Source organism: Dermacentor andersoni, chromosome 2 (assembly GCF_023375885.2).
Source record: "Dermacentor andersoni chromosome 2, qqDerAnde1_hic_scaffold, whole genome shotgun sequence".
NCBI lineage: Eukaryota > Metazoa > Arthropoda > Arachnida > Ixodida > Ixodidae > Dermacentor > Dermacentor andersoni.
The window spans coordinates 154829807-154843918 of NC_092815.1; the positions used below are offsets into that span (position 1 = coordinate 154829807).

General features: G+C 47.4%; 1 protein-coding gene across 1 annotated transcript; it reads left to right on the top strand.

Moving 5' to 3' along the window:
- The first annotated feature begins 1753 nt into the window (after positions 1-1753).
- On the top strand, positions 1754-13694 carry LOC129387441 (uncharacterized). The gene is made up of 3 exons (XM_055076364.2): positions 1754-2182; positions 7093-7200; positions 13302-13694. Exons 1-3 carry the CDS (start codon positions 1939-1941, stop codon positions 13553-13555), a joined length of 606 nt encoding a protein of 201 aa, XP_054932339.1. The 5' UTR covers positions 1754-1938; the 3' UTR covers positions 13556-13694.
- The last annotated feature ends 418 nt before the right edge of the window (positions 13695-14112 follow it).

The following is a 14112-nucleotide window of genomic DNA, read 5'->3' on the forward strand; positions in this document are numbered from 1 at the left end:
CGCTGCCGAAATGTTTGCTACCGCAGTGATTGCCACACGGCGTAATTGCATACCGAAATGCGTGCTAGCCTGCTTCGTGCAGAAACTTCGCAGCAATGCCATTATTGCCCTCATGGCTTCTGTATTGAGGATCTTAAAGATTGTTGATAAGACAGTTGATGGAACTGCAGTCGATAGACAATAAAATGGGAGAAAATAATGAAGGAGGCGCCATGTTACCTTTTCACGTGCCAAACCACGCTGATGCAATTGTGCGCGTGAAGTGCGAGTCGACACCGACGTCACGTTAACGAGTTTGCACCCTAGCACGAATAATCTGTTTCAAGGTCAAACGTATACAACGCTTCAGCTTACAGTGTGAAATATCGGATATAGCTCTAAGTTATCTTCGGAGACTAACTTTTTCCTTAATTCCTTAAACACATGAATGTAGCAGGAATCCTACGCTCACAGAATGAGGCTAGCAGTCTGTATAAGTAAATATTAAGGACGTCGAGAGAATTTCGCAGCTGTTGCAATTGCTTATCAGGAATAACGTGTTTTGAAAATTCGGTGATGCCGATAACAGAGATCGAAATTTTGGCGTTCGTATAGTTTTTTTATTCTTGACGCCAACAGAATAACGGTACTATTGATCAACTAGATTGCAAGAGCATTATTTGTGGAATGGGATGCTTTGACGTAAAATATTTCACCTAGCATCTGAACATAGAAATAAACATCGCCCTCAGGGGCATAGTGAGTGTACTGTTTTAGTTACCTAAATATGAAGTGGAAGGCAATTGCTCGGTAAAAACAGTAGTATTTGTTTCTGTCATTTGGTGGTTTTGTTTCATCTATTTAGTTAAATTTGATATAAAATTAGATAGATAGAAGACGCTTGTGTATGCTCTTTTTTCTGTTACGTTCTTCTTCGAACGAAAGCAACAGTGCTTAAAGTGTGCTTAAAGCATTTGAACGAATAAATACACCGTTGCCGTTACAATATTCGCATCCGATAACCGGGCTACCATTATGATATGTATTGTTGCGTTATTGTAGACACTTGTTTGCTTTTGCGGCTGCATATTCTACGTTATTCAATAAGTCATTCATATAATACAAGATACAATAACATACAGAGATAATTTTAGCTCTCATCTAGACAGCTACGCAAGGCCAATCGGCGCTTGCTTGCTTTCCCATTCTCATTGCGTTACTTCAGGTACACGCTGTTTTATTTGACGTAATAGTGTTTCGGAAACCCGCAAGTTGGAGAAAAGTAATTATTGAATAGAATAAAGATTTTATTTTAAGCAAGGGGACGGCTCTAGGCCGCTGTTGGGGATGAGGTGATAAAGGGAAAATCAGACATTCACCCGTTCGTCGCAAGTGCTCCAAACAGGTTATTATGATGATGCTAATCCTAGAAGTTCACGTATATTCCCTTTCATTAAATAAAGGCACGTCCCGCACCAAGCGAACTCGTTTAACATTTCTTAACAAGTCAAAAGTGGTCAACGCAAAAGGATAAACAAGTACACATGTTAATATCTTACCAACACTGCGCTCATCCCTCAAAAGTAAGATCTTGCGGAATTACTCAGCATGTCTTCTGCCACGTTTCCTAATTTTTTTTTCTTGCCTGGCACACAAGGGCTCTAATAGCATTTTCTAGGTAAACCTGTGCTGCATACCACAGAAGGTTCCACGCCCGGGAGGGTGTTCATTGTTATCATTTTGTATATAGGCATGAGTGTTTGGTCGAAGACGCTGTAAGGGTAATTGAGAGATGAATCTAAAAAAAAAAGGAAGCAGCAGGGGGCCGCGTTCCAGCGCGTTGCCACGCGAACGTGCTCGAGCACGAGACGCTCGAGAAACGCATCAGCCAGAGTGACGCGTTCACGTGCGTTCGGACGCCGGGTCGAGAGGACAACGGAGGCAACGGTGGCTGCCCCGATGCTGCCGTGGAAGGCCGCGGCCCGCTTCCCAGCAGGCAACAGCAACGGTGGCGTGCTCTCTTCCGTGGTTCTCGGCGGCAAGCTACTGCTGGGTGACGCCGGGACTGGGCTGAAGGCTGTGCCGTTCGGGTGCTGCGGCCGGCTCTGTCGCGGTTTCTTCCCATACCAGGCAGGGCAGGTCCTGCAGGACTTCATCTGCGACCTGAAGAGGCTCTGTTTCACCGGATTTTCATCGGTGACAGGTAGTGCGAGTCAAGTTTTTATATAAAAAAACAGTTATACTTTTAACTATTGTGTTAGACTTGTAACATATGCTGCGCATGTTGCCGTTCAGCTCCGCGGAAATCCGCAAGGTGGACGACGATACGCTGCAGAAAAAATTGTCATTTGTCTATACCACTGTACCAAAACACAAAGAAAGCCCTTGCGCGTTTCTAAGAAAGCTTCATAGTTGAGAAATAAATTTCCTCCTCCTCGTGGGGTTGGTTGTTCAAATTTATATTTTTGAATGAGTCTTCGTCTACCTTGGGCGCTTATGAGTTGTTAAACAGAATATTAGCCGTTGGATAGACCATGCATCCGAAGTGTGTCAGAGCTGCCTTATACGGCTTCACTGTTTCTGATGTATAATTTGTCATATTGGCACATACTTATACAGGATTATTTGTTGTGGCCTAGTGTTTTACCACCTGCCTTGAATACAAGTTTTGACTATAGGCGGTAATTCTCATGGCAAAGAGCAACCATCAGCAATATTAATACCACTTTACAAGGTCTCTGCAGATAAAATACATTTCCAGACTTGTCATAGATGGCACACTGTCAAACAGAGAAGAGCCGCACCAACAGAAAATAAAAGTCTGCGGCCAATCTCTCTAACCCTCCTCGTGCGCCAAAAAATGCTCACTGCACCAGTACACGCTTTTGTTTGCTGTGGCGCGAACTGTAACACTGCAGTTGCAAAAATAGCTAATTTTAGGTAGTTAGCTAACGAGGTGATACCATTTAACGTGCGTTATCGTCAAGTTAAGAACGGTGAAGAAAGCACATTCACATCGGGTAACCTTAAAAATGTGCATATCCCATACAATCTGGAATCGCCAAAAGTTTCAGCCAGCAAGGCGAAATGGTGGATTATGACGACAGACCTACTGCAAATTTCATTGACGAATGCGACCTTTAAGGCATCATGGTGGACCTTGCAGAGCAAGTGGAAAATTTAAGCATTGGAACGGTGTCTAATCGCAGCGCGCGACGTACTCGACATTGTAGCAACGTGCTCGACCTTGCAGCAACGTGCCACAGTACGGTGAGGAACGCGGAGCGAATTTCGCTGATGAACGCGTCCCGTAGCTCATCGTAACGGGAAGCGCCCTCACCTCTTATAATTTTTGCTATGCGACGTACATAACGCGCCAGCAGTCTCCGAGCGGTAGCTAGCTTTAGGGCGATTTGTAAAATTGCCTATTGTGCCTTTTTAAGCACACATTCGTGGCCTAATGGACAGTGCATCGGACTTGTATGCCGTGGTACAGCTTGCCGCAGTTACCGTGACCGCGCCGTTAAGACGTCAGTGGGCGCCTGCGCTATTGATGGCAAGTAGGTTATCTTGTCAATGCAGAGAGAGAGAGAGAGAGAGCTTAAGAAAGCTTGACTTCAAAATCTACTTCCACGGTCATTTTCAATACAGGAAAAAATTGCTGGTTCTACCGTAGTCGAGATTAGATGTAAGCATGAAATGACTACCGGCAAAGCAAATTGGTTGGGTATGATACCAACCACAATCTTAAAATGGATGTGGCGCCTGTTGGCACTGGCACACCCAACCACATCGCACCTCGCCACGCCATACGGTGTACTGGGGCATATGGACGCAATAGTTCCTGGCACAGACAGAACTTCATAGCAAGTAGCGTCTCGGTCAGAGGGCCACTCGCGGCGCGCCGGACGCTCCCAGTGCTGCTGGTGCGCCGGACGAGCCACGAAACTCGCGGACCACTGGTGTTGGAAAGGGCACTCAGCTCCACAAGATGACCGGGAAATGTATAGTGTCCTGCATCTGCCTTTTGAACCACGCCATCGGAAACGACAAATAAAATTGGAGGACGCTTAAGCTTCGCCTTCAAGAGTGGAACGCGACAGCGTTCCCGTCGACCCGGCAAGAGGTGTAAGACAATGCGCTACGGCGCAGCGATCACTTACGAGGCGCCCCGCATCGGACTTTGCACCCACCAATCACGCGGTGAGCGTCGAGCAACGCAGCGCTCGGCGCGGCAACGAAACGTGCGCCTGAGCAAGCGGAACGAACCAAAGAACTCGGGGTCTCGGAGGGGGAAACGATGTACGCCAGCCAAACGTCGTGATCGGCACGGACAGAGAGATAGACAGATAGTGATCTAAAGAAAGGAAAGACGCTTGATTCTGCAACCCGCGACGGAGCACGGCGAAGCGTTGTCAGGGGAGAGGGAGTCCGGGCCGCGACGCGCCTTGTACCGGTCCCCGCACAGCCCCAATGCGCGCGTGGCGCGGCACCTGTCGGGGCGCGCCACGACAGGTGGCGCGCCCCGACAGAGCGGAAGGGAAAAAAGAGAAAGAGAGCGGAAGGGGGAGATAGAGAGAAATAGAGACGAGCACGACCAAACCGCGTATATTACAGAGCGGTAGGGGGAGGCGTTCTTGCAGTCTGTCGTGACGCCCCGCTGACCGCAGGAACCTTAATAACGCGAGTAAGGCCTTTGCGTGGATTTTCTGAGGGAGTACTGACCTAAAGCTTTGAATTCTGATAGTGGACGATTGTCGAACTGGTCCAGTATTCTGCACAGCACTTTCTCGGGCACTACACCGTGGGCGTCACTGGTATTCTGAACAAACATTAGGAAGATGTCGGAAACAATATTTTTGTAACCTATTTGCGAATTAATTAGCGTACGTTATGCACTCTTGATTGGTTGTCCGGCTGATCTTGTTTTGTTCTCCCAACTTGCCGGACGTTCTCGCTTCCGTGCACGGATAACGGCTCTAGATTTCGCCTCAAGGTCACTTGAAGGTCGCCGACAACGGGAGCTAAAGGCATGTCATGCTTAAAAAAATAACACTAGCATTCGTTCCAAGAGCTTACTTGTCAGCCACAGCAGAAAGAGAAATGTCTACACTACGCAGTTTAGCGTGCTTATGGTGCCCTTACGCAAGAGGGTGAAATAAACAAAGCACGGTGGAAGAGTTCAGGACAGCGTGGCTCACGGTAGCGCTCAAATTTCATCCACTGAGGTGGCTGCGTGAATTGGTTTCACTTAAGTGCGTCTAGCAAAGATGACAGCGACACACTGCGAGTTGATGATGGTAGTTGCCTATAGTAGAAAATGACGCTTAATTCTGCTACTTTAGAGGCAGCATGGCGCAGCATCGTCAGGGGAGAGGGAGTGGGCAGTAAAAGAGAAGAAAATATAGTATGAGGGCTAGCAGATATGTGCAGAAATGCACAGGTTGGGGTATTCAGCTAAGGGTCCACATTTGTAGTGGGCGCTCACAAAGTGGCCATCCCTGTTTCATCTACAAACTGCAACAGACTTAGCTGCGCGGGTAGCTGGAGGCGCACTGGGGAATAGCACGTCAGTCCCTGTCCCCGTTCGAAGGCCATGCCGTTGGTAGGTGTTGGTAGCGCATTAGCCTATACGCTAGCGGTCCCGCCCAGCGGCTGTCAGAAAATTGCTACGATACACCGTTCTAAATAGAGCTTACCGCTTTAGGTAAAACCAAAACTAAAGCCTGTTAAAACTGTCTTTTGTCACGTAAGTATACTGTGGACACATAATTGGTTGCCTAGCAGCAATGCCGTATTAGTGTAACGTTTCGATTAAACGCCGCTGAGCGGTCCTTCTAGTTTTGCGCTGCGAGTAATGTACAACAGCGGCACCTACTGCCCGAACCGGCAAGCAGAAGGTGTCTGCTGTGCTAACACCGCTTGCTACCGACGTCCTGCGCGGCGAGAGACCGAGCAAGGAGCAGTGGTCAGCACGGCCCGCAAGGCGCATGCAACAGATAGGCCCCACGGGGGTGAGCGAGAGTGACATGGACCGCGCACCGGCTTCCGAGCGCGAGCGTGACGTGGCGTCTCCGCGATGCGCTCGCGGCGCAGCACCTGGTACGAGGCAGCAGGCGTTCCTTTCGCCCGCTCCGTGCAGGCGTTAAAAATTCGCATTAAGAATTGTTGGCATCTTTAAGCGTGCTCTGTTTGTCTCACCGTTACCCCTTGGTACGAAGGGAATATTGAGAAGGAGGAGGACTGAACATTTATTGTGAGAAACAGCGAGAAAGTGTTCTTTCTTCGTCCTAGGTGGGCGGCTCTGTTAGTCCAGACAGCCGTTGGCTAATGCTGCCGCGCGGGCCTGGTCCACCACACTTCGCTGATGTTCCAGGCTATGTGCCTTTAACATTGCCTACCACGTTTCTTCGATCGCTTGTAGCGGTTCTGAGGCATCATCTCGACTGTTTTTCTCGCGGAGTGGGCACACCAACACCATGTGTTGGAGGGCGTCTGGTACATCAGAACATCGGCATAGGTATGAGAACGCGGTGGGGTGCATCCGCTGCATGATAATTCCATAGACATACGTATTCGTGTGTAGTCTGCGGAAGGCGCTGGCTTCTTCCTTGCTTAATTTTAGATGCGGTAGAGGATATTGTCTTGTTTCCAGTCGGTAATGTTGCAATGTTACGTCGTAGCTGATGGGAATGTTATGCACCCTCGCCGCTTTTCGAAGACCGTGGGGCAGGTAACCCCGGCTGGTATGCTCAACAAATAAGCTTTTCTTTTCTGGGCGACGTTTGTCGCATGTAAGCATGACACAGGCGACCCGAAAACGACCTGAAATAAATTTTGACGCCTATCACCGCTTAACTGATGTGTGAGAAATTATTTTGCTCAAGAGGTGCTCATAATTATCATCTTTCAGCTCTTGCCTTTCTCGTTGGACCTGCTGCTTTAGCTTGCTGTCGTGTACAGTAATATTTATTGGCCTTAAGGGTAACGTTTTCAGCCGTGAGCCAAGCCAGCATATTTAGGGGCTTCAAAATTTGGCATGTGTCTAGGCCATAACACTCCTTTAAATGCCATGGGGAAATCCGCTGACAACCCGCACTCAATCTCTTACAGCCACATTGGCTGGAAGCAGCCACCTGACGGTCCTCGCCGCCGTCGTGAAGTTGTCAGTCCTGCTGCTCAACCACCCACCCCATGGTTACGCCGTTGACCTGATTACTGGTAAGATGCTTCTCTTCTTATCACGTTTGCTTGATAAGGATTCCTAATAAGAAACAGGTCCCCTTAAAATGTCCCCTTCATTAGAACATAACTACCTTAACCAGATTAATTGCCGCATCCATGCTTCTTGCTATAGGTATATGAATGATTCCTGTGGGCTTAAAGCGCGAAACATTACCACAATCACATCACAGGAATCGGACGTGTCGGTCAGACAGTATCAAGGAACACACGCTCTCCATTTAGTTAACTAAAGGAAAATCAGACATCCACCGATTCGCAGCAATTGCTACAAAGCAAACCCTTACGTGTTCTTCGGAAAAGAAGAGTCTTGCAGTTGAGGAAAAATTCACTCTGACCCGGGTCTCGAACTCAGGACCACCGGCTTTCCGTGGCAGCCGCTCTACCATCCGAGCTAACCGGGCGACTAGCAGGGCAAAGTCGAGCTTGTCAACAACTCGAAGCAAAAGCAAGAGTATGACGTAAGAGTTCTGCGGAATCCCGCAGGGGGAATTTCGAGGAACCCGTATGTGTTTCCTTTGCTACTAATTGGTGGATGTCTGATTTTCCCTTAATTACTTCGCTCCCCCTTGCGGGTTTGCGCAGAACTATTACGCAACGCTCTTAATTTAGGCTGTATCTTGTAGAAGGCCAAATTTTGTCGCCCACAGGTCATCGTGTTGAGAACTCGACAGATTAGAGGAAGCAGAAAAAGAGGACAGCTGCGACAGGTGGCGCCTGGGGATCGGGCTTCTCCCGCGTCCAATGCGAAGAAGCATAGGATGACGCCCCCAAGAAACACCTTGCAGTAGCAATGACATTATTAATTAGTTGTTTTAATGTTATCATGGTGTAAACGAGGAAGTGAAGAACAAATGTCTGCTGAGCGGGTTTACCAGTCTAGCAGTACAGCTAACTTCATAATGGCTGCGTGCAGGAGACAGAGATAGGGGGCTGAAGGAGGGGACGTAATGAAAGAAACTTGCAAAGATTGAATATAGCAGAGAGGCTAAATAGCACTGAAAAACTGAAATATAGAGGAAATATACAGGGTGTCCCGGCTAAATCTTACCAAAGCTTAAAGATAATTGGCTGCAGTATAAGACGACACGAATAAAATCATGTCAGCGGCAATTTCATAGAACAAATCGAACACTTCTTTTGCATCTTGGTAGATGCATAATTTCTGAAGATTGATCAACATCGAAAGTCTTACACGTATAGAAAGTTTGAAAAACATTTCAAAAATGTATTCTGGAGTAGCTTGCTTCCCACCGAATGCGCAAGCATTTTGTCAATTCGCGCGAAGGAAGCACGCAAAATATGCAAAGCTGCACGTCACTGCGTACCAGCGCCCGGCTTTCGCAATGCTATAAATCTTGACATGTGTTGACGTGGGGCACATTTAAGGTAGGTCATTGGTACGGAGAAATTCTGAAAGTGGAGACCAATTCAGGTATTTGGTTCTGGTTATCGTTACATTAACAGACACGCCTGCTGCTTTAGATAGAACCTTCGACCATACGCGTGCGTCAGTGTCCTGCAACTTTCTCAGCATATCGCCTATGCATATAATGCTATATATAGCGGCGCACAAGCTAGCACTGGCGTGGCGATTTTTCCTGCGCCATGGAATTCGTTTCTGATCGTGTTTCTCGAGCAGAAAAAATAATTGTGAAATAGGGGGAGAATTTAAATGCTTCTAGAATGCTTGTAAACCATAACCATCCTGTGTAGCGTTTAGTCCTATTTGGTCTCTTCAGGTCGATCACCAAGAAGGTGGACATAACTTGGGCCACAAATAGCAATGATAGCGTGAATAACTAGATTGATCAATTATTTTCATTATTCGCGCTAGAAGACATGTTTGAACAGCGAAATTAGGCCGCTTCGTCTAAGCGAAAATAGTAAAAAAAATGCCCCGATTTCAAATGTGAACATTAGGATGCACATCCGCGAAGGAAAGATTGAACTTCTGGCACGAAAAAAAAAATTCATTTTTATTCACAGTCTGGGCACGCCGTATGAATTGAAAAAAAATACATCAAGTCTATATAGGTGCATGTTCTACCAATGCGATGCATCGAAGCAATTCCACGTTGAGACGTCTCTCCACGTAACTGCCCGTTTAACCTTAGGTGGGAAAATTCCCTCATTGTTTTGTTTTCCTCCCACACCTTCAACCCATGAACTTCACGATGAAATTGCCCTCAACCTCAATGGACAACCTTCCTCCCGTCGTCACCCAGCTGACGGTAGTCTTTCGTCTCCCGTCAGGCTGAATGTGTTGCGCTTTTATAATATTTAACTGTTAAACCTGACAACACACTAGTACTTCGACACTCTTTAGCAGGCATAACGTGTTTTTTTCTAATGACTACGCTATGAACAGTAAGAGTTCATCACTCATCCGGTGCTGCCCAACAGATAGGACAGCCGATTAAACTGTTGGAAACGTTGCCCTTGTAAAGGCAATTGCTTATTGCTGCATTTTTGCGATAAAGTTATGCAGCCCTTCGCCGTTACTTCTATACCGAAAAAAAACAACAGAGTTTATACTAATGCCAGATATCTTATGATGCACACATCAAAGCTCACACACATCAGCATACATAGGCACACTCGCAATGTTTACCATGTACATAAGCGTGTAATTTCTGCCTACAATAGCTTACAGATTGTATGGTATAGAAGGAACAATTGCAATACCAAAGAAGACTGTAGAATGTGCCTGCACCGATACATAGGGGGGCCTGTGCTCACTTCAGATCATTCTCGCTTTGAACTTGTTAAAGGGACACTAAAGGCAAATACTAATTTAATCTAAAGTGATAGATTAGTGCTTCAGAACGTCTAAAGATTCAATATTATCGCGAACAGAGCTTTCTTAGTCGAGAAATGAAGGGTAATGCCACTAACGCTTAGGGACTCCCCGGGACGAAGGCACTCCTGATTAGAATTCCGTGACTAGTATTCCACCACTCGTAGTAAAGATATCATTGTATTCCTGTGTAACACGTAAATAACTGTCGCTTGTCCAGTTATACGAAGTCTGTTAGAAAAGTATCCCACCTTTGGCCGAAGGAAAGGAAACTGGCATAAGTGGAGCGTTGGAAACCTAATCACCCTGAAAGTCTCCTTGTGATTCCACGCACTTCTCCCATCGTTGCTGCCATTGCTTGAAGCATTCCGACAAGACCTCTTTCGGAATGGAGTTTGGCTCAGCAATCGTTGCAGCCATAATGCCCTATCTTCTCCAAAATCCCACTCTTTTCAATGGCCTCTTGATTTTGGGAAACAGCCAGAAGTGGCAGGCGGCCATATAAGGAGAGTACGGAGCCTGTTGAACGACAGGAGTCTGGTCTTTCGCCAAAAAAGTCTGAATCAAATGCGAGGAATGCGCAGGAGCATTGTCGTGATGGATGCGCCTATTTCCTGTTCACCAAAATCAGAAACAGGCACAAAATCACGCAGACGACGGAGGACGTCCCTGTAGTTTGACCCTGTGCTGCGTACTCGTGCATGGTGTACCACACCGCGGGAGTCAAAGAAAGCAGTCAGCATCGCTTTGACATTCCTGCGCACTTGGCGGGCCTTCTTTCGTCTTGGTGACGTGGAATGCTTCCACTGTGACGACTGGGATTTGGTTTGCGGGTCCTACACGCACACCCAAGACTGGTCACCAGTGATTATGGTGTTCATGAAGTCGGGGTCACTGGTTGCGGAATCCAGCATGTCCTGTGAGACTTCAACACGAACTTGCTTTTGCTCCACCGTGAGCAGCTTCGGTACTAATTTCGCCGCAACTCTCTTCATGGCCAAATGTTCGGTCATAATGGAATGTGCAGGAAAAGTGCTGATGCCCACCTCTTCCGCAATTTCTTGGATAGCGACACGACGGTCCCGCATCACCACAGCGTTCACTTCGGCAATGACCTAGTCATTTCGGTATGTTGATGGTCGACTCGAGTTATCGCGTAGTGCGGCGCTGGTTTTTCTGGATTGCGAAAGTCGCACCTACTGACACTAGCCAAGAATGCCACGTCCATGTGATGTCGTGGGATTCCCGAACGGTCTAGGCCACTTTACCAAGAGCAGCTGCTGGCCGAATCCAATGCTATGTCTAGGTTCGGTTTATCCATGGCCCCGCGTTCACATGTTGCGCAAAAACAAGCTTACCGCTGCCTATCGCGGGCAGTTCTACTCAGCGACGGCAGTGAAAGGCGGTAATGGCGCATGCAACGTCACCACTCCCCGCTCGGGTGCGGAATATTTGAAATGCGATATAGGCATGTAGAACTTTCAGTCGCAATCTTCTCGTAAAATAAGTATTTTCTTGGCACCAAACAAGCGCTTTGAGGTGTGAGGTACCTTGACAGTCCGGGATTACTTAGTACTTGCCTATTTGCCTTTAGTGTCCCTTTAATTACCTTTTTGCGAAACGGATACTGAGCGCAAACCTTAATATGAGGTAGGTAAATGAAAAGCCGCGGGATAGAATTATCCCGCATTTCACCGTGGCAGTGCCAACGCAAGTATCGTTAAACACAAGTAATTTGGCTACTACAGAAAAGATTTAAATATGGGCAAATTGATGACGTAACTGTTGCTGGTGATATCTGTGAAGTTGCACCAACATGAGAGAGGAAAAATTAAAAGGATTTTGGGCAGGTATTGGAAAAGGAACTTTTTCAGCTAATGTAATGGTAAAAGACTACTTAGCAGAGACCTTTCTATCAGTGTTTTCGGAGTTACTCCAACGGAGTGTCGACAAAGCATTTTACTGTATGGGGACACTGCAGAACACAATGCCTACTGAGTGCGACAACTCTGTGTAGGACTCAAGGGGGCGCCGCGGGAAAGACGAAAGTAAGCCGTGGCCCGCCTTTCCCGTCTGTATCATTTGTGTTATGCAATGCTAAAACAAAGGAACACATTATACGTATTCCGCTTTTATTTAACATATCAAATAAAGGAAACGTATTTCACCTATTACGCCCAGCACGTAACCGACGACAGCAGAGAAAAATGAGCACAAGGACAAGCGCCGTCCTCTCCTCCTTTTTTCTGTGTGTGTTTGTGTTGCCTTCCGTATCGTGCTGGTCATAATAAGGCACAACCGATTCTAAAAAGTCACACCATGCTCCAAGTTCCTCAGGATGGAACATTATGCGGTAATTTTTCGTTGTTTTTTAACCATGCGTGCGTGACGGCGCTTATGTGAGAAGAAAACACTAGAGGTAACACAAGACGGCTTGAATAACAACTTCGTCGTTGAGTTTCAATTCGTCGAAGGCTGTCTTCCTCGCCCTCAGCTCACGAGGCTGCATTGCACTACCCTAACACATAAAATATTGCCAACCACATAGCTGACCTCACTCTCGTCTCACTCCGTGAAATCAAGGGGGAGGACTCACCCGGCAAAAGCGCGCCTTCTTGAGGGTGCCCATGTCTGCTTTCTTCTGCGTGGTCGCAGATTTTCCAAGACCACGTCTGACCAAAACATTACGAACAACAGATCCTATAAGCCCTTCCTACAAAGGTTTAATGAAACTGGCAAGCATGTCTAATTTTATTTCGCGCGTATTACGTCCCCGCCAACCCTTGTAATGAAGGAATTACCGAGAGCTCGTAAGACATTTGACATGTTCTTCTTACCCAGTTACCGCGTTCTTCGTAGCAAACATTGATGAACCATTTATCTGCGTGAAATTCATATCACTGATTGTTCTGAATTCAATAAAACATTTGACATGGAGACGTCCCGTCTTTACGTTTTGATGCTCAATATAATTTACACTTTCATTTATGAAATCACTCCCATCAATTAGTTTTGCTGCATATTTTTTTTAGAGTTCATATTTCTTGTTGCACCTGTTTTGTCTGCCTTCAGTTCTCAGGAGTGCACGCTTAAGAAACGTAATGCACAAATAGCTTAGAAAGGTGCCGCTCTTTGCTATGAACCTGCTCCGGCATGATGAGAAGCGCTCGTATCGTTTTGACGGTGTTTAAGTGATTCTACGCGAATGCTTTGAAATGCCGCTACACGTGTAGCAAAGTACACCTACAAGGAACTGAACTACGCCGCACTTGTTTCGCAGTACACGATCACGACAATACTGCAGCCAGGCAACGCATCACCACTTGGATCTCCTGCGAGACATGGGGGGATGCCCTCCACCTAGAGGAGCTGACTCGGTCACTGGCTTTTCAGTGGCCGTGTTCGCGCGTTCGCCGCATGTCACCTGTGCCCTGGATGGCCGCACAAGAAAGCCACCGAGTCCACCCAAGATCCACGGACGAGGCCAGTCGGTTGGCGGCCACGGCAGCCACAGTGGAGAGCGCACAGAATTAAGTGGCCGTGGGGCTCGGCAAGGCAGGGGATTGCCACCGAGGGGTAGTGCCGGGAGCGACGACTAATGAACACTCCTTCGGGGCTTGAACATCTTGGATACTCCACGTCGAGAAGTGCACCACTCACCAGGGGGTTGGGGGGGGGGGGGGGGGGGGGGGGCTGTTCGGTAAGAGTCCACCTAGTGGACATGTCCATTGCGTCTGCTGTTGAAGTTTTGACTGACTGGGCTGGTCTGCGCGTCCGCAGCAGTGACGTGCCACAGGCAATGAGCACTTCAGCAGCAGACGAAATGGACATGTCCCTAGGTGGACTATTACAGAATACCTCCCCAGATGTGTTTCGACCGCGCTGCTATCAGTCGCCACCGTGCCACAATCTCTCGCGTCTATCACGACGAAATGTCGGGCACGGTTCTTGCTTCCCTAGCTTTGGGAGACGTATATTTATGCGTGATTTGTGCGATTATTTCCGGTAGCGACTATGGTTCGCGCCTTTTTCTAATTGTAGCGTACTCATACGCACGCAATTATTTCGTCTCGCATGTAATAATCTATCTA

Bases quoted from the DNA above. Each gene is read 5' to 3' on its own strand.
- LOC129387441 (XM_055076364.2), top strand. From the start codon at position 1,939: ATGCTGCCGTGGAAGGCCGCGGCCCGCTTCCCAGCAGGCAACAGCAAC. The intron at 2,183-7,092 runs GTAGTGCGAGTC...AATCTCTTACAG, and splicing joins CGGATTTTCATCGGTGACAG to CCACATTGGCTGGAAGCAGC. The intron at 7,201-13,301 runs GTAAGATGCTTC...CTTGTTTCGCAG, and splicing joins CGCCGTTGACCTGATTACTG to TACACGATCACGACAATACT.